This window comes from Myotis yumanensis, unplaced genomic scaffold (assembly GCF_028538775.1).
Source record: "Myotis yumanensis isolate MYYU_CA2020_CCGP unplaced genomic scaffold, mMyoYum1.0.hap1 SCAF_1, whole genome shotgun sequence".
Lineage (NCBI taxonomy): Eukaryota > Metazoa > Chordata > Mammalia > Chiroptera > Vespertilionidae > Myotis > Myotis yumanensis.
The window spans coordinates 58,419,331-58,440,646 of NW_027223752.1; the positions used below are offsets into that span (position 1 = coordinate 58,419,331).

At 39.0% G+C, this 21,316-nt stretch overlaps 1 protein-coding gene across 4 annotated transcripts in view; it reads right to left on the bottom strand.

Moving 5' to 3' along the window:
• TCF12 (transcription factor 12) overlaps positions 1 to 21,316 on the bottom strand; it is a 365,067-nt gene that overhangs the window by 219,224 nt on the left and 124,527 nt on the right. For 3 of the 4 annotated variants that reach the window (XM_070421983.1, XM_070422000.1, XM_070421990.1), the window contains one exon: positions 11,919 to 11,992. In XM_070421983.1, the coding sequence (XP_070278084.1) occupies positions 11,919 to 11,992 (74 nt within the window). Of the gene's footprint in view, positions 1 to 279; positions 342 to 11,918; positions 11,995 to 21,316 lie in introns of those variants that run through there. The other variant, XM_070422011.1, reaches the window with a different exon arrangement.

Genomic DNA, 21,316 nt, shown 5'->3' on the forward strand with positions numbered 1-21,316 from the left:
ACAATCTGATAGGTATGTGATTTGACGGAGTGTATATCATTTTTAACTCAATTATTTTGTTACCCAAGAACATTAAGATTACAATATATAGTCAGGTGCTGTTTTGAATGCAACCAATTTAAACAAACATTTCTCTCATGGGTTTATTTAACCCTAACTTTAAAATACTCCCTTTTCTTACCCATAGTTTTCTTCACATTCAGAACATTCAGAAGGAGCAGTTATATAACAAAACTGAGATTAATGGGAACATAGATGCAATATATAGAAAACACTTACTTTAATTCTCTGTCCCTCCTGTCTTGCTTTGCTATTTAACTGCTTCATCTTGTGTTTTGTACCTGAGATCAAGAGGCATAAAATACTATTTCAAAATCTGTATGTCCTTTCTAATTATTGCATTTGAACTCCTAGGACCTACACCATTTTTTTCTTCAAAATAAAAAAGCAAACCATAAACAATCTAGAGAAAGGAAATATCTACTCTAAAGGAGAGTGAACACTAAACTTTAGTACCCATCAATGCTAATGGGGGTCAATAAGTAAAAATTATTTAATTTAATTTTTATTAACACAGCTAGATTTTCCCATTTATAAGGAAAACCATCAAAATCAGATAATCTAGTAGTTGTATAACACAACCACAGCTAACTTGTCAAAGCCTAAATAAAACACATGAAGTTTAGTTCGGGAGTCATTACTCTGGGGACAGTAAATCTATATGATTTTTTATCTCCCCTAGTTACCAAGTGTGCCAATTTTGTTTTGTTTTTTTCCCTTTGTGACATCTCTCTTCTTTCCATTACTTTGTAATCTTGATTCTACCATCCTAATCCAAATTTTATCTCATCACAAGTGGGCCTGTGTAGTAACATCTTACCAGATCATCTTATTTCTTGTCACCCTTTTACACTGGTTCCATCATTCATACCTCAACATATTGATCTTTATAAAGCACTTTGTGTCATGACCTGTATAAAAGTCTAATTTTAACTGGCTCTCTTCTTCCCAAAGATAGACTGTATTTCTTCTACAGAAAGGTTACCTGCCTAACCACACTGTTTACCTACAAAGCAAGATGATTTACTATTTACTGAATTTGTGATTTGGAAGCATTTGTACTTGTGGTTCCATCATTCCACATTTCCAGAAAATTATCTTCATTTCAACTTTATTCATACAAATGCTATTTGTCCTATAATATACTATTCAAATACTTCCTCTTCTATTACCATCCAAAGTAATCTCTCCCTCTCCTGTAATCCCATGTTTACCAATGAGATTAATTTGCTAATTAATTGTTTGCTGCCTTAAAAGAGTTAAAGTTTGATAAATGATTTAATTCTTTAGGCAAATATGACTTGTATTTCTAACCATAATTCCTGAACTCTAAAATATGTATTTACTCACGTTTTACATTTAAGAAATTGAGTGATTTAAAAATATCAGCAAATTGAAACTCAGGACCATAGTAAGCCACAAGCTACTGAAAAGCAGGTAGACAACCTTATTATCCTTATTTACAATGGTGGTTCCCACTGTGCTCTGCTGGAAGAAGAAAACCACAGGTCCTCTCTACCCTTAGATTCATTCTGAAGGCCTGAACCTTAAAATGTAAATGAACTACATGCCAGGTTCTCCCAAAATTCAAGCCAGTCCAACCTTTCCTGGGATCCAAATGACCTCTGTGTATTTTTATAGATAGGATGTGAGGGGAACTAAGGATCTATTATCCCATCTCCAGCTAGCTATTTGTCAAACTATAGAGTGGCTGCTAGTCTAGCTCTTCCACATGAATGAAAAGATGCTAAATACCTGCTAAAAATGGAGAGAGCACTGAGCAAAATTAAATATTCCTTTAGCCACATCTGGTAGAAATGGTTCAGGAGTCCTAGAGAAATAATACTAAACTCAGCCAGATAAGGTTTCCTTATGAATTCATTTTAATTTTCATAAAAGCTGAAAGCTATATGTTTACTCTAGCTAAATTTTTTATTATTTTGGTTTTCCTTATCCCAAGTACCTGATCTATGGCTTTCTGTATGAGTCTTAGGAGGCTAGAGCAACTCTTAAATCCTTGTACCCTCATATTTTCATTTTCTACCTGACCTAGTTTATCAAGCTGCCATCCATGTATATTCCTGACAACTGGTCTGAAAAATGGTTGCTTTTTCAAATAAACCAAACCCTCATATCCCCTCACCGAGACAGAACAGTATGTATTAAAATGAAAGACCTCTAAATGTACCTACTGTTTATTCCTTAATAAAAAGTCCCTACAATTATTCTGTGCTGAGTCATATACAGCAGCTTAACCAAGTATTTTAAAGCCAACTCATCACCACATAACTACTTTTCCCCTCCTCCACTAATAGGCCTAAGTATGGAACTTAGTAAGGTAGTTATTATTAGTAGCCAGCACCCTTCTATCAATGAAAAAAAAAGGGGGGGGGGTGAGTTTAAGGTAAAGAGAAAAACATGCCCAGAGTCACAGAGCTAGGAAGTAGAAGTACCAGAAATAGAACCCCAACAGCCTGACTTCAATATTCAGGCTCTTAAATTCTATGCTATTCTGCCTCCCAATACACTATACTGGCTAAGCAAATTTATTTTTACCATATCCTGTCCCATGTCCTCTTTTGGGATATCAATTACAGATCCTCTTCTCTTTCACCTTTCTCCTCTCTCTTCTCTCATTCCCTTAGTGCAGCGGTTCTCAACCTGTGAATCGCGACCCCTTTGGGGGTCGAACGACCCTTTCACAGGGGTCGTCTAAATACATCCTGCATATCAGATATTTACATTATGATTCATAACAGTAGCAAAATTACAGTTATAAAGTAGCAACGAAAATAATTTTATGGTTGGGGGTCACCACAACATGTGGAACTGTATAAAGGGTCGCGGCATTAGGAGGGTTAAGAACCACTGCTTTAGTGTATGGCAGAAAATTTAAGACAGTTCTTCAAGTTGGGAAATCCAAACAAATCTTATGGGTAGTTTGTATCAAAAGCACACATCACAAACTAGTAAAATCTCAAACTCTTAAGTCTTAGTTTCCTCATTTATGAAATAAGTAACTAACATACCTTCTAATCTTGAAAACTCTCTATTACCACAAAATAGAGGCGGAAGGAAGAGCAACATGGACATGACTGTTTCATTCTATAAACCATAATATAAAGATAAGTGGGGGGAAAACATGGTGGAAATTTAGCAATTAGAAAAAATAAGCACTCACATCTTATTCAACTGAATGTTACTTCTTTCCCAAAATAACTACCATAATAGATTATATATAACCTGAAAAATACTCATGATTAAAATGCCTACTCCTGGTGCCTATAAATATAATTTCTATTAGTAGTGACCTACCAGTGAACTTCTCTACCTTTTAAAGTGAGAAATCAAAAATTCTACCTTAGGAAAGAGTGCTAACAAGAAGACTTCTCTCCTGTGAGCTCTATAATAACCCCTAGCACAGGGTGCAAACCCAAATGGTACTTCAGTACTTTGAGCTTGGCCTAAGTTGTGTAGCAGAGCTAGGAGGCAGGAAAACCAAGATGAGATGGCCCTTTGAGATTTCCATGATCAGACTATATTTCAGAAACAGAATATGTCTATTATAACATACAATGAAATATTAGATATTTAAAGATAATAATGGTGTTAATATTAATAGCAGCTTTCACTTACTGTATCAATAAATGAAATACTTAATAGCTATTATTACATTTCATATTTACGAAAACCCTACAAGGTATTTGTAAAATTATCATAATTTTAGAGATGAGAATCCCGAGGCACAAAGAGGTTAAGTAACTTGTCCTAGGTCACAGAGTACAACTCTCCAGATGCTGTAATCCTATATAATCCCATATAATAAAAAGGTAATATGCAAATAGACCAAACGGCAGAACAACTGAACAAGCAATCAAAGCATAATATGCTAATGATATGCTAAGGCTGCTCAACTGCTCGCTATGACGTGCATTGACCACCAGGGAGCAGATGCTCTGACCAGTATGTTAGCTTGCTGCTGGGGTCTGGCCGATCGGGACTAGTGAGATGGGCCGGACATGCCCTGGAGCCCTCCCGCTTCCCTCCCAGGCCCTATCGTGCACCTGTGGGGTCCCTCTGCCTGGCCTGCGCCCTCTCACAATCTGGGACCCCTCAGGGGATGTCAGAGAGCTGGCTTCAGCCCGATCCTGCAGGCCACTCCCCTTGGGAGGGCACCAGACGTAGAGCTCATGGCTGGCGAGCGCTGCTACAGCAGCAAGAGCCTTCCCCTAAGTCTGATTGGGTGCAAGCCTGCAGCAGGCACAGTGGGGCCGGGATGAGCAGGAGCGGCAGGTAGGAGCTGCAGGTGGCGTTGGCCTGCAGGATTCGGCTCAATCACTGCAGGCCACCCAGAGGGACCCCACTCATGCACGAATTCATGCACCGGGCCTCCAGTATTATCCCCATTTCACAGATCAGTAAACTGAGATATGGGGACTTTAAATAACTTGTCCATAATCACACAGGTAGTGCATGGCAGGGCTGGGATTCACAACCAGACAGTGTTGCTCCAGAATCTGTGCTCTTAGCCACTGCCTTCTAAAGAGGAAAATAAATCTGAAACTGGAATAAACCATGAACACTATAGTTATAGTTAAGAAAAATCATGATATTCTCAGGCCCTATACTCTGATACAATGACAAATATAGAAAACACTAGAGGCCCGGTGCACAAAAATTTGTACACTGAGGGGGGGGGGGGGGCGGGGCGGAGGGGGTCTCTCAGCCCGGCCTGTGCCCTCTCGCAGTCTGGGACCACTCGGGAGATAATGACCTGCTGGCTTAGGCCTGCTCCCGGGTGGCAGAGGGCAGGCCCAATCCCTAGGTGCAGCCCCTGGTCGGGCTCAGAGCAGGGCTGATTGGGGAGTTGGGGCGCCGCCCCCTGTCATGCACAGAGCAGGGCGGATCGGGAGGTTGCGATGCCACCCTCAGTCACGCTCAGGGTGGGGCCGATTGGGGGGGTTGGGGCACCGCCCCCTGTCACACTCAAGACAGGGTCGATAGGGAGGTTGCGGCGCCACCTCCTATCACACACAGAGCAGGGCCCATCAGGGGAGTTGGGGCTCCATACCCTGTCACACACAGAGCAGGGCCGATCAGGGGGTTGGGGCACCACCACTGTCACACTCTGGGCAGGGCAGATGGGGGGTGGGGGGTGTTGGGGCGCTGCACCCTGTCACACACAGAGCCGCAGGGCGATCAAGGGGTTGGGGAGCTCCCCCCTGTCATGCACAGAACAGGGCCGATCAGGGTGTTGAGGAGCTCCCCCCTGTCATGAACAGAGCAGGGCCGATCAGGGGGTTGGGGCGCCGCACCCTGTCACACACAGAGCCGCAGGGCGATCAGGGGGTTGGGGAGCTCCCCCCCCCCCCCCCCCCCCCGTCACACACAGAGCAGGGCCGATCAGGGGGTTGGGGCGCCGCACCCTGTCACACACAGAGCCGCAGGGCGATCAGGGGGTTGGGGAGCTCCCCCCTATCAGGCACAGAGCAGGGCTGATCAGGGGGTTGGGGCGCCTTCCCCTGTCACGAACAGAGCAGGGCGGATAGGAAGGTTGTTGCCCCGCCCCCTGTCACACACAGAGCCGCAGGGCAATCAGGGGGTTTGGTCGCTGCCCCCTGTCACACTGATCCCGGTGTGGGGAGGCCTCGCTGCTCCGTTGATCCCAGTGCTGGGAGGCATATTACCCTTTTACTATATAGGATAGAAGCCTGCTGCACGGGTGGGGGCCGGCTGGTTTGCCCTGAAGGGTGTCCTGGATCAGGGTGGGGGTCCCACTTGGGTGCCTGGCCAGCCTGGGTGAGGGGATGATGGCTGTTTGCATCTGGTCACACCCCCTTCGGGGTGGGGGTCCCGCTTGGGTGCCTGGCCAGCCTGGGTGAGGAGATGATGGCTGTTTGCATCTGGTCACACCCCCTTTAGTGTGGGGGTCACCACTGGGGTGCCTGGCCAGCCTGGGTGAGGGGCTGAGGGCCGTTTTCAGGCTGGCGGGTGACTGAAGCTCCCAACCGCTCCTTTTTTCCTTTTTTTTTATTCTGGGCCAGCTTTAGCTCTGAGGCTCGGCTCCAGCTATGAAACCTCCGCTGCTGAAAGCACAGAGCAGGGCCCATCAGGGGGTTGGGGAGCTCCCCCCTGTCACGCACTTTGTTTACCTTCTGTATTTGAAACAATGTTGCGGTCCTGCTGGCTGAAGCCCAGGGTTTTGTTTAGCTTCTATATTTGTTACAATGTTGCTTAGAAAGCAGCTGAGAGGCCGGCAAGGCAGGCTGGGAACCTGGCTTCCTCCATCACTGGAGCAAGCAAGCCTCCCGGTTCGCGTCAGCTGCCTGGCTGCCAGCCACCATCTTGGTTGGCAGTTAATTTGCATATCTCACTGATTAGCCAATGGGAAGGGTAGCGGCCGTATGGCTAATTACCATGTTTCTCTTTTATTAGATAGGATACGTATGCAGGAAAGGATAAAAAACAAGGAAGAGGCAGGACAAACTCTTTAACTTTTGGTCATGTCTTAATTGAGATTTTAACTGTTCCTTTCAATCTTTGGTGCTTTGATCTTGATCACCACTTTCATCTATTTTTGAAATTAACAGTGCTAGTCACATCAAAATGATTTTTTATCTGTTCATAAATGTGTCTTTGTTCTACACAGGTGAGCTATAGTTCAACAGCACGGAAACCAGGACTCTAACTGAAGTAGAGAGGTCTGAGGTACAAGCTACAAGTACTAGGTATGCTACTTCCATCTGAGTGTCTCAAGCAAGTTCTGTCTCATCTCCACATTTCCTAAGAATGCTAGCCATTTCTTCTATACCATTAGATATAGTTTTTATTTCTGAGTCTCCCTAACCAAAATTCTGCACTGAATGATGTGCTGTGGGTAGTTCTGAAAAACCAGAAACTCAACCATATTACTTGTACATTGTGAGGTTACTTTTCTGGTGGACTTGGCAGATACACCAGACAGGAGCCCTGCTGGAGTAACTTTTCCTACTTCTGAGAGAACGGATATAAGACTAACACAATGATGAGAACATTCCCCTTGAAAAGCTGTTAAATAAAAACTTCAACCTATATGATTATGTGTAGCCAAGCTTACACAGTAAAATACATAGTAAAATAAAGTATTAATAGAGTTAATGTGCCAAATATCGTTTTATAGTACTGCACAAAATTATTATTTTTTCCTTATAGTTTTGAGTGGGGGTAGAGAAGAGAACAGTACCTTTGAATCCATGTGATTTAATAGCATATGTTTTATCATTCTTTTTTTATTTATCTTTACTGTTCAAAGTATTACATATGTCCCCCCTTTTCCACCATTTGAACTCCTCTATCCTACCTCTCCCATTTCCAGGCCTACTGCACTATCATCTGTGTCCACAGGTTATGCATATCCTATATAATAAAAGGGTAATATGCAAATAGACCAAACGGCAGAACAACTGAACAAGCAATCAAAGCATAATATGTTAATGATATGCTAAGGCTGCTCAACCGCTCGCTATGACGTGCACTGACCACCAGGGAGCAGATGCTCTGACCAGTATGTTAGTTTGCTGCTGGGGTCTGGCCAATTGGGACTGAGCGAGATGGGCCGGACACACCCTGGAGCCCTTCCACGGTCCCTCCCCAGCCCGATCGTGCACCAGTGGGGTCCCTCGGCCTGGCCTGCACCCTCTTGCAATCTGGGAGCCCTCGGGGATGTCGGAGAGCCAGTTTCAGCAAGATCCCGCAGGCCACTCCCCTTGGGAGGGCACCAGATGCAGGGCTCGTGGCTAGTGAGCACTGCTGTGGCTGCATGAGCCTCTCCAGATTGGGACTGATTGGGTGCGAGCCCACAGCAGGCACAGTGGGGCTGGGATGAGCGGGAGCAGCAGGTAGGAGCTGCAGGTGGCATTGGCCTGCGGGATTCAGCCTGAACCCTGCTGGCCACCCAGAGGGACCCCACCTGTGCACGAATTCATGCACCGGGCCTCTAGTATACATATAAATTTTTTGGCTAATCTCTTCTTGCCCCCTCTATGCCCCCTTTCCACTGAAATTTGTCAGTCTGTTCCATGTTTCTATGCTTCTGGCTCTAGTTTGTTCATTGTTTGTTTTGTTCATTATATTCCGCATATAAGTGAGATCATGTGATACTTATCTTTATCTGACTGGCTTATTTTGCTTAACATAATACTCTCAAGGTCCTTCCATGCTGTCTCAAAGATTAAGATATCCTTCTCTTTTTTTTTTGCCCTAACTGGTTTGGCTCAGTGGATAGAGCGTCAGCCTGCGTACTCAAGGGTCCGGGGTTTGATTCTGGTCAAAGGCATGTGCCTTGGTTGCGGGCACATCCCCAGTAGGGGGCGTGCAGGAGGCAGCTGATCGATGTTTCTCTCTCATCGATGTTTCTGGCTCTCTATCCCTCTCCCTTCCTCTCTGTAAAAAAAATCAATAAAATATATATTTTTTAAAAAAAGATATTCTTCTCTTTTTACAGCTGCATAGTATCCCATGGTGTAACTGTACCACAGCTTTTTTAAACACTCATCTACTGATGGGCACTTGGGTTGTTTCCACATCTTAGCTATTCTAAAATAATGCTACTGTGAACATTGGGGTACATACATTCTTTCTGATTGGAATTGATATATTCCTAGAAGTGGGATCACTGAGTCAAACAGCAGTTCCATTTTTAATTTTTTGAGGAAACTACATAGTGTTTTCCATAGTGGCAGTACTGTCTGCATTTCCATAAGCAGTGTACTAGGGTTTCTTTTCCTCCACAACCTCGCCAGCACTTGTTGTTTGTTCATCTATTGATGGTAGCCTTTCTGGTAGGTGTGAAGTGGTACCTCATTAATTTTAATTTTAATTTGCTTCTCTCTGATGATTAGTGACTTTGGGCATTTTTCATGTCTATTGTCCATCTGTATGTCCTCTTTGGAGAAGTGTCAGTTTAGGTCCTCTGCCATTTTTTAATTGGATTGTTTGTCCCCCTTTTGTTGAGTTGTATGAGTACTTTATATATTTGAAAATTAAGCCCTTATCAGATATATCATTAGCAAATATTTTCTCCTATTCAGTGGGTTCCCTTTTCATTTTGATGTTGGTTTCTTTTGCTGTGCAGTAGCTTTTTAGTTTGATGTAGTCCCATTTGTTTATTATTTCCTTTGTTTCTCTTGCTCTAGGTAGTGTATTGGTGAAAATTATGCTACATGAGATGTCTGATAATTTGCTGCCTACATTTTCTTGTAGGAGTTTTATGGTTTCATGACTTACATTTAAGTCTTTTATCCATTTTGAGTTTATTCATGTGTGTTAAAGTATCTTCTATTGTGGCCTCTTTACTTCTATTGTGTAAAGTGTTTTCAAATATTACAAAATTAAATGTTTTCTATTATTAATGTAAAGTTATGTTATTTTATAAATGGTTCAATTTGCTATGATAGAAATGTATTATTTATATAATATGGTAAAGTCAAAAGAAATTTCATTCACATATTTTATTAAGTTTAAATAGGCTTGTTAATACTTTCAATAAAATGTGTCAAACTGGTTTTAGCCAACATCAATACTTATTTCTGAATTTTAAAAAACTGAACATACTAAAATAGGAGAATGATGTGCTTTGGTTAACTGAGATTCTTATTTACAAAATTATATCCATCTTTACCTTATGAAAAAATGTGGTCAAGATAGTGAATGATGTTTAATAATAAAACCCCAAAAGTTGATAATTTTCCTATAAAGAACTTTTGTGGACCGTTTCAAAGACACCCACAAATGTCTATGCTGGTGAGAAGAGCTCAGGGTAAAAATAAATGATTTGAAACTATAAATAAAACATAACTTCTTAACTAGCCCACTAAATCATTTTAGGCTAAAAATCATGACTGGCATAGGAGAAAAGTTAGTGGAAGAGTGGATTTTAATGGGAAAAAAACTTAAGAAGGGTTAGCATTAAATCATTTATTTAGCTGACCTTACAGTAGACAGGTAGGAATATATATCTACACACACACACACACACACACACACACACACACACACACATATTTATATTTGTATGGCAGACTGGGAATATCTAGAGATTAATCTTGTTTTTAAAATAGAAAACTAGTTCACTATAAAGTAAATTTAACTTCTCGCTGCACACAATATACACTCAAAAAAATAAATGAAGAGTGAAAATGGCATTTCACATTTGACCTACATATCAAATGACAAGAAAAGATTTGCTTTGAAGTCCATCTCTAGAAGACTTTATTGCAGGATCATGAACATATACTAGTAAATGCTTAGATACAAAATCATGTTCTCCTCTCCTAAAATCCTACTTAGTATTCAATTAGAAAAATATTGAAAACTTAAAAGGAAAGAAGTACAATGGCATCGTTCAATGCATTTTAAGAAATGACATGTTATCACACAGTAACTCAAGCCTCTGAAAGAAAATAATCATACAATTGTACACTTGAAACCTATATAATTTTATTAACCAGTGTCACCCAATAAATTTAATTAAAAAGAAAAATATAATCCAATATTAATGAATAGTATTATGTTCTCCACTTTGTAAAATCCCTATTTCAAAATTTAAACAGGAAACCAGCCTTTCCTATTCACAGTATTATTCAAAGAATCAAAAAACCTTTAAACCTGGAAAGAAATTTAAACATCAACCCATTGAACTACTCCCAAATTAAATAAGGTGTCCAAGACGAAATGTCAAGTGCATAGTAAAGTCAACAGTAAACCCAAGTCTTGTGATAGAGAGGACAGTGCTTTTTACACTACAACCCGGCTTTCGCATCACTGATTCCTGAAAAGGAAATACTAAAACTTTTAACAGTCATTCTCTATTACATCTTTCTGTATTACAAATGACTATCCTAGTTCTTCCGAAAGTATTTAAAATAAATTAAACATAGGCTACAGCGATGTAATAGCAAAACCACATACTGTAGTAAGTATTTTAAGTCAGCAATTTTCAATGCCAAGCAATATAACTCATATGGAGACTATGAACTCCAATAACATTAATTCAGTTTTCCTTCCACTTAAAGCCAATTTGCTTCTAGGGTTAAGTGCCCTTAAATTTTATGTTTGTCTATCTTCTCTTGGTTAATTCTAAGAGAAATAAATGTTCATTAATCATTCAAAGTATGACCTTTTGGGAAAGGTATATCTTAACCTCACCAATTTATCAGGGAGACTGGGAATACAGAGTTTAATTTTATTGCCAACTCTTTGGTTCAATTTTCAATCTCTCAATTTAATATTTTAAAGTTTCGCGGGAATTTATTTGTTGTTTGCTCATTGCTGAAGAACCTCTAATCTACTGACCTTTCATTGTGTAGAACATTAGCTTGGTCCTATTTTCTCTTAACTGCCAACCAAGAAATGTCATCTGTTATATGTGTTTTGATATGCTTCTAAGAGACAGGGCTATAGCATCCCTAATATAAACAGCTGATGACTACTGGAGCAAGTATGGAAGACAGGAGACTAGAAGCTTTGAAAGCTAGTGCCATCTCTCAAAACAAATAAACAATATATGAAGAAAAATGGCTATGTATGGAGAATATTTAGTGAGGCATTCCAAGCTCTTACAATTTTAGCAGAATATTATAAGTAGTCTACGTGTAGAAATTACACCAGAAATATTTTCTTCATTTTAGGAGATAAAATAAAGTCTCAATGTATGATAATAGAAAATTAAACCTTTTATGAAGGTACTGGGTATTCTATATTCCAATGAATGTAAGTTAACCTCATTTCTCTTAAGAAACAAAGTTCCATATATGAAAGAACTTAACTTATTTGGCAAATTATCTTTACAGTTTTAATCAAGGGTTGATGAGCACACTTACTCTAGATGAGTCATAAGAGGGGCTTGGTTGACCACTTGTTCCCCAAGATGGTGTACTTCCTCGTTCATCCATACCTATGGAGAGAAGAAAGTGAAAGATATAAATCCAAAAGGATACCATGATGGATGTTTCTTTGGTATAACAGAAGAGTACAATTCAGTGGGTGGCGTATGTATTTGCCTGGAACTGGCTGTATATCAATCTTTGTCTCAGAAACCAATAGAAAGTAAATTCTGTCAGAGCATCTTCATCACTGCTTCATAAAATGCTCTATATATACTGCAGAATTTCCATACCAAAATACATCTTTGGAGACTTTAGACTAGTGCATAATTTGGGCCTCTCCATCTTTATACCCATCCATTGCTACTTCTAAGAGTAGATGAACCCCCACAGGTTTCTACAGTTTAGTACTGCCTCATGAAAATATAAAGAATTCAGTTAAGGACAAAACTTAGAAAATGAAACAAGTTAAATAACTGTTCAAGTTAATAAAACTGGTTTCTATCAAAGCATTGATTAGATATTCTTAAAGATGGCAAACTAAATCAACCCATATCAAATCAACATTAGTTACATCAAAGCTAATCAAAATGACATGACAACTCATCCTAGTAAAATTTTTTCTAAATCTAAATCCAAATAAATACATCCACGCTTATGAAAATTGCACAGGAAAAGTCAAAGTGAGAAGGATTGGTAACCATTAACAACAAAAGAGTATTGTATTCCTTAATGTACCTTCTGAAGCTTTGGTTCCAGTATTTTCACCTTCTCATCAGTCCCCAGAAAAATTTTAAAGAGATGGAGATCTCTCAATCCAGCCATCTCTCCCTTTTCTGTTTTGAAGATCAGACTTTTTCATCCTTGACTGCTAACAGGGTATACTTTACCAACCCCTCTGAGCTTCTTTTTATGACAAAATACAAATAGTTGACTTTTTTGGTTTCATTCTTGCATGAGAAAACTCTAGAATTTAAAAAGAAACATTCCACTAGTTTTAGAACCTCTTTTTCTTCAAAAAAATTCCTTTTAAGTCTTCTGTGATTTAAGTGAGAATGTGATGTGTAGTAAGTTAAATGTCCCAAATTCTCCAGTAACTGGCCAGCATTCCCAAAGCTCTTTCAGAGGGACTAAATTACCAATTGAAGGGTTAAGTGGCAAAAAGCAGGGGAAAGAAGTCAGTTTCCAAGTAAAATCTACTAATTACTAATTCAGTTAGTAGGACTCTAATTAATTCTTTTGAAGAATCTGTATTTCCGATATTAAATGATTAATATATATTTTTAAAGTTTTTAAACACATTAGAGAAATGATGGGTACCTAACTAAAGACCACACTCTAGGCACAATTTCAAGTGAAACCAAAGTTTTGAAAACACAGAGATTATGCACAAAACTACGAAATGTTATGTTCATTCTTTGAGAATTATCAAAATTCTAGATTTAAGATTCTATCTAATCAAAACATACTTTGTTACCGTCTCTCTATGGGCTATTTTCCAAGCATTTTCTTCACAATCAACACTAGAATAGTAGATAGAATTCCCATGAGACTTGATTCAAGACAAAGGCTAGTATTAACCTACAAAATCCACTTATATAAAACTACTTAATTTTTAAATACGTTCCAGTTGCAATTATTTTTCTATATGAGGCAAAAAAAATTTTTATATTAAACTAGAGGCCTGGTGCATGAAATTTGTGCGGGGGGGGGGGGGGGGGGGTCTCCCCTCAGCCCGGCCTGCACTCTTTCCAATCTGGGACCCCTCAGGGTATGTCCAACTGCTGGTTTAGCCCCGATCCCGTAAACTGGCAGTCAGACATCCCTCTCGCAATCTGGGACTCCTAACCGCTCGCCTGACTGCCTGCCTGCCTGCCTGCCTGGTCGCCCCTAACTGCCTCTGCCTGCCAGCCTGATAGCCCCTAACTGCTCCCCTACTGGCCTGATCACCCCTAACTGCCCTCCCCTGCTGGCCTGATCATCCCCTAACTGCCCTCCCCTGCCAGCGTGATTGCCCCTAACTGCCCTCCCCTGCCAACCTGATCGCCCCTAACCACCTCTGCCTCAGCCCCCACCACCGTGGCTTTGTCCAGAAGGAGGTCCAGAAGATGTCCGGTCTAATTAGCATATTACTGTTTTATTAGTATAGATGACCAACACAAAATATAAAAGTAAATTGGCTACTGGGAAAGCAGGGTCTCAAATATTTGTATACCCATGTTCAGGGCAGCATTATTTACAATATTCAAGTGTCTATCAAAGGATGAATGGGTTAAACAAAATGTGGTATATACTTACAATGGAGTATTATTCAGCCTTAAAAGAAAATTCTTACATATGCTAAAAATGGATGAACCTGAGAGCATTATGTTAAGTAAGCCAATCACAAAAGGACAAATACTGTATGATTCCACTTATATGAGGTCCTGAGAGTAATCAAATTCATAGAGATAGAAAACAGAATGGTGGGACTGGAGGAAGTGGGGAAAATCACACTTTCATTAAATATGTATAATAATGGAAATTTATTTTGATGATCCCATCCTAATGAAAATAATCAGACCATAATTTTTTCAGTTTAGGATTGAATTGTTTTACTAGTATATCAAGTAATTAACAAATATGAGGCCTTTGTATGATTTCAAATGCATTTGTAAAAGAGAATATAGAAAAGATGGGTGCCTGCTACAGAAAACATCTGAGAAATTTCAAATGAGGTGCATGAAATTTTGTGAAAACACATACTCAATTTTCATCAAGTGACATTAATTACTTCCACAGCATGAAGGAAGAGCAAAGATTAATTAAATAAAATGGTAATTAATTAAGCCACAGCTAAAGAGGGCTACAACCCCATAATACTGGACATTGCAGGGAGCTCAAAGGGTGCTAAAGAATAACAAGGGTCTGGCTAGGTTTTATACTCAGAGTTCTATAGTTTTATTGTTAACATATCCAGACTATGAATGGACAGTCGTGGCTGGCACTAACAAAGGCAAGAGTCATCTTTAGGCTTCAATGACTCCTTTCTGCTGAAGACAATGGCTGTACAAACATAGAAATATGACAGGAATAATAATCTTTCCAAAGCTTCAGCCATAAGATCAAAGTAAGCATTAAAAAAGAAATTACACACAGAAAATAAACTTAATACAGAAATTATACACATTGATCAAAACCAGAAAAACTATTTATCCCAAGATAATACATCATAGTTAAAATACAGTGATTACAATGCCAGGCCAACGTGGCTCAATGGTTGAGCCTCTACCTAGAAACCAGTAGGTCATGGTTCCATTCTCGGTAAGGGCACATGCCCAGGTTGTGGGTTCCATCCCCAGTGTGGGGTGTGCAGGAGGCAGCCAATCAATGATTCTCTTTCATTATTGATGTTTCTATCTTTCTCTCCTTCTCCTTTCTTCTCTGAAGTCAATAAAAATATATTTAAAAAATACAGTGATTACAAAAGAAAACATTTCTATTAAGATATATCTAAACCATCATTGCCAAATACTTTCTTTCCTTCCCATTTCTAGTCTATCTACACCAATTTAACAGTTTTAGAGAAGCTAGTTCCACATTGACAAGATTAAAATGGTAGATATAAGAGAAAGTTTACCAATAATTAAGTGGTAGAAACACTTTTATTCTTGTATAATTTTCTAATATGTTAATCTGATGTATTCCTATCAATAAGATTAAGAGTTAACGAATAATTTAATTAATCTAGAGATTAAATCTTTCTTATTTAATCTTTTATATATAGAATCTCTTAAGTGCCTGCTTTTCTGAATGGAACCAATTAAATAAAGTAACAATATGTATATATTTTGAGTCCATGTGTCCCATTTTAAAAGACATACTATTCTTATTTAATATTTTCCAGTAAAGAACACTAAATTTTAGACCTTATATCTAAAAACTATGGTTGTAAATTCAACAAAGTAATATGCTTCCTTCTTTTGTAAAACATTTAATAGAAAAAGTAATGAAGGAAATAATAAATTACTACATATACCGGCAATTCCTACGAGGCTGGAACCCTAGAGAAGGAATTAAGATGAAAACCAAGTTTTTGAGGTTTCAGAGAGCAAGACTCTTGGAGGAGCAAGTAAATTTCTTGGCAAAGGTCAACATTTGGCATTACTCTTTTCTATGAAGAACTCAGTTATAGTCTACCTGCTTCTTTTCCACTGCCACCATCCTTTGTTTTTGACCAAGTGTTCTCTTTCTTGAGTCAATAATAAAATTCTTTCACAGCTTTTATACTAGACCTTCTTTCATTCTTCAAGCAGAATCCTAGAGACTTCTAAAAGTTTTTAACCACTAGCAAAAACTGAAAACAAATTTTTTAGGGGGAGTGACTTTTATATACCATAAATATCTGCTTCCCCACATATGGGCCCCAACAGTACCGAGTTTGTGTACATAAAGCATTAATTAAGGTTTGGTGAGGTTCAGATTTAGTTTGACCAGCCTAGAGGTAAAAGGGGTCAATGAGGAGCAAAGCTGCACAGTTCCTTCCCTTCCCACTTGCCACTGCTGGACCTATAACCAAAAATTCTGCCATGCTAGATTGAGAAACTAGGGTAAAGTGAGAAACAGGACTGGAATTGGAAAAATATTTCAGGTAGTAGTAGGGAGTCTAGTGAGCTGAGAAGGGATGAAAGGAAGAAGGAAGATGGTACAAAGAATGTAAAGAAGAGTAGCTAGGATATCCCTGCAACAAAGCTGGTAATAAGTCAATACAGCCACTCTGCTTGACATCATGCCCAAGTCTATCCCTGTGAAAAAGAAACATCTATAACGTAGGGAGTAAGAGCCCAGCCCAGGGGAGTGTACAGTGCTCGCTCACGCTCTCTCTCTCTCTCTCTCTCTCTCTCTCCCCTCCCCCCCCCCCACCCCCCTAACACACACACACACACACACACACACACACACACTGCCTTTGGTAGCAGTACAAAAATACCACATCCCAATACTTACAAATAAGGAAAAGATAATATACTTTGCAGGACTGCCATCTACTATAGGGTGATTCAATAAATGATTTGATGAAAGAAATGTCATTGGAGATGGCTATATCAAATAACCAAAGCTATGAATGTGTCTCTTAATACCTTCTTTACTCAATTTTATTTATGGAGTAATGATATTCCTTTAGATAAGATTTAAAGGCTGCCATCAATTTTAAAATAACATACACCTAAAAACCTACAACCACCATTTTATTGTGTTTTTCAGATTTTTGATACTCATGAAATGAATCTACCAATGAGTTTTGCTAGAAATTCACTGTGAAATAGGGTCAATTAGAATATAATAGCAAATCTTTGGGGGTTTTTGCTATATTTTAATGAGAAACAAATAAAATAGAAAAGCTATGGATACTAAAATTGTAAAACAACTAAAGAGAAGTTAAGACATGCTGCTTCATATGAAGTATATAAAATTGATTACTCAGAAAAAATTAATTCTGTACAAAGAACTGTTAAATAAAGTCCGATTTATTTTTGGAGGATATATAAAAAAAAAAGACCAGTAAAAAAATTAAGAAGGATTTGCCTTCTCAGGTCATCTTTTAAAATTCAATCACACAAGAGACCCATCTCAGAACAAGGGACTCACACAGCCTGAAAGTGAAGGGATGGAAAAATATATTTCAGGCAAGTGGAAATGAAAAAAAAGCAGCGTTAGCAATACTTATATCAGACAAAATAGACCTCAAAGTGAAGGCCATAACAAGAGATAAGGAAGGCCACTTCATAATACTAAAGGGATCAATACAACAAGAGGATATAACCCTGATAAATATATATGCACTCAATGCAGGAGCTCCCAAATACATAAAAAAACTCCTGGAAGATACCAAGGAAGAGATTGACAACAATACAATCATAGTAGGGGACTTTAATATACCACCGACATCACTGGGTAAATCCTCTAGACAAAACTTCAGCAAAGAAACAGCAATCCTAAATGACTCACTAGATGAGTTGACATCTTCAGAACATTTCACCCCAAAGCCACGGAATACATGTTCTTCTCAAGTGCACATGGGACATTTTCAAAAATAGACCACATATTGGGTCACAAGCAAAGTCTCCCCAAATTCAAGAATTGAAATCATACCAAGCATCTTCTCAGACCACAATGGCATAATATTAGAAATAAACTACAATAAAAACAATCCAAAAAATTCAAACACTTGGGAGCTGAATAGCATGCTATTAAACAATGATAGGGTTACCAAAGAGATCAAAGAAAAAATTAAAAACATCCTGGAAACTAATGACAATAAAAACACAACAATTCAAAATCTATGGGACACAATGAAAACAGTCTCCAGAGGGAAGTTTATAGCTCTACAGGCCTACATAAAAAAACAAGAAAAAATGGTAGAAAATCATCTAACTCTACAACTCAAAGAATTAGAGAGCAACAAGAAAAGCCCAGAGTGGGCAGAAGGACGGAGATAATAAAGATCAGAGCAGAAAGAAATGACACAGAGACCAAAAAAAAAAACAATACAAAAGATCAATGAAACCAAGAGCTGGTTCTTTGAAAAGATAAACAAGATTGATGAACCTCTAGCCTGGCTCACCAAGAAGCAGTGAGAGAGGACCCAAATAAACAAAATCAGAAATGAAAGAGGAGAAATAACAACAGACCCCACAGAAATACAAAGGATTATTAAAAAATACTATGAACAACTCTATTCCAACAAACTAGACAACCTTGAGGAAATGGACATATTCCTAGAAAAATACAACCCTCCAAAACTCATCAGGAAGATTCTAAAAATCTCAATAGGCCGATAAATATGGAAAAAATTGAAGCAGTCATTAAAAAGCTTCTGGCAAACAAAAGCCCAGGGCCGGTCCGCTTCACAGGGGAGTTTTACCAAACATTCAAGGAAGAACTAAAACCTATCCTCCTCAGACTATTCCAAAAAATTTAAGAGGAAGGAACACTTCCAAGTTCATTCTATGAAGCCAGCATCACCCTAATACCAAAACCAGTTAAAGACAACACAATGAAAGAGAATTACAGGCCAACATCCCTCATGAACACAGATGCTAAAATCCTCAACAAAATTCTAGCAAATCAGATCCAGCAGTACATCAGAAAGATCATACATCATGACCAAGTAGGATTTATCCCAGGGATGCAAGGATGGTACAATATCCGCAAATCAATCAACGTGATACATCACATAAAATGAGAGATAAAAATCACTGTCATATCAATTGACGCAGAAAAAGCATTTGACAAAATCCAACACCCTTTCTTGATAAAAACTCTCAACAAGGTGGGAATAGAAGGATCATACCTCAACATAATAAAAGCCATATAGGACAAACCCACAGCCAACATCATAATCAATGGGAAAAAACTAAAACCATTTCCCCTAAGAACAGGAACAAGACAGGGATGCCCACTCTCACCACTCCTGTCAACATAGTACTGGAAGTACTAGCCATTGCGATCAGACAAGAAGAAGAAATAAAAGGCATCCAAATTGGAAAAGAAGAAGTAAAACTGTCCTTATTCGCAAATGACATGATACTGTACATAGAAAACCCTCAAAACTCCATCAAAAAAATTATTAGAATTAATAAATAAATTTGGCAATGTAACAGGATACAAAATTAACGCCAAGAAATCTATGGCATTTCTATACATCAACAGTGAACTTACAGAAAGAGACACTAAAAAGGCAAAACCATTTACCATTGCACCAAAAAAATTAAGATACCTAGGAATAAATTTGACTAAGGAGGTAAAAGACCTATACGTGGAAAACTACAGGACACTGGATAAAGAGATAGAGGAAGACATAAACAGATGGAAGAACATACCATTTTAATGGATTGGTAGAATCAACGTCATTAAAATGTCCATACTTCCCAAAGCAATCTATAGATTCAATGCACTCCCCATTAAAATACCAACGGCATATTTCACAGACCTAGAACAAACTTTCCAAAAATTCATCTGGAATAAAAAAAGACCCCGAATAGCTGTAGCAATCCTGAGAAAGAAGAACAAAGTAGGTGAGATCTCAATACCAGATATCAAGCTGTATTACAAAGCCACTGTTCTCAAAACAGCCTGGTACTGGCACAAGAACAGACATATAGATCAATGGAATAGAATAGAGAACCCAGAAATCGACCCAAACTACTATGCTCAATTAATATTTGACAAAGGAGGCATGAACATACAATGGAGCCACGACAGTCTCTTCAATAAATGGTGTTGGGAAAATTGGACAGATACATGCAAAAAAATGAAACTAGACCACCAACTTACACCATACACAAAAATAAACTCAAAATGGATAAAGGACTTAAACATAAGATGGGAAAACATAAAAATACCAGAGGAATCCACAGGCAGCAAAATCTCAGACATATGCGGAAGCAATTTCCTCACTGATAGAGCTCCGCAGTGGTCGGCAAACTCATTAGTCAACAGAGCCAAATGTCAACAGTAAAACGATTAAAATTTCTTTTGAGAGCCAAATTTTTTAAACTTAAACTATATAGGTAGGTACATTGTTATTAACTTAATTAGGGTACTCCTAAGAGCCACACTCAAGGGGCCAAAGAGCCACATGTAGCTCGCGAGCCGCAGTTTGCCGACCACGGTCCTAGGGCAATGGAAACTAAAGAGAAAATAAACAAATGGGACTACATCAAAATAAAAAGTTTCTGCACAGCAAAAGAAACCATCAACAAAACAACAAGAAAGCCCACTGCACTGCTGGTGGGAATGCAGACTGGTGCAGCCACTATGGAAGGCAGTATGGAGGTTCCTCAAAAAATTGGAAATGGAACTCCCATTTGACCCTGTGATCCCACTACTAGGAATATATCCCAAGAAACCAGAAACACCTATCAGAAAGGATATATGCACCCAGATGTTCATAGCAGCACAATTCACCATAGCTAAGATCTGGAAACAGCCTAAGTGCCCATCAGTAGATGAATGGATTAGAAAACTGTGGTACATCTACACGATGGAATACTATGCTGCTGTTAAAAAGAAGGAACTCCTACCATTTGCAACATCATGGATGGAACTGGAGAGCATTATGCTAAGTGAAACAAGCCAGTCAATGAAGGAAAAATACCACATGATCTCACTCATTCATGGATAATAAAGACCATTACAAACTTTTGAACAATAATAGATACAGAGGCAGAGCTGCCTCAAACTGATTGTCAAACTGCAGTGGGAAGGCCAGAGAGAGTTGGGGGGCAGGAGGGAGGGGAGTAAGAGATCAACCGAAGGACTTGTATGCATGCATATAAGCATAACTAATGGACATAAGACACTGGGGGGTAAGGGAGGGTAGTGGTTTGTCAAGGGCGGGGGGGGGGGAAAAA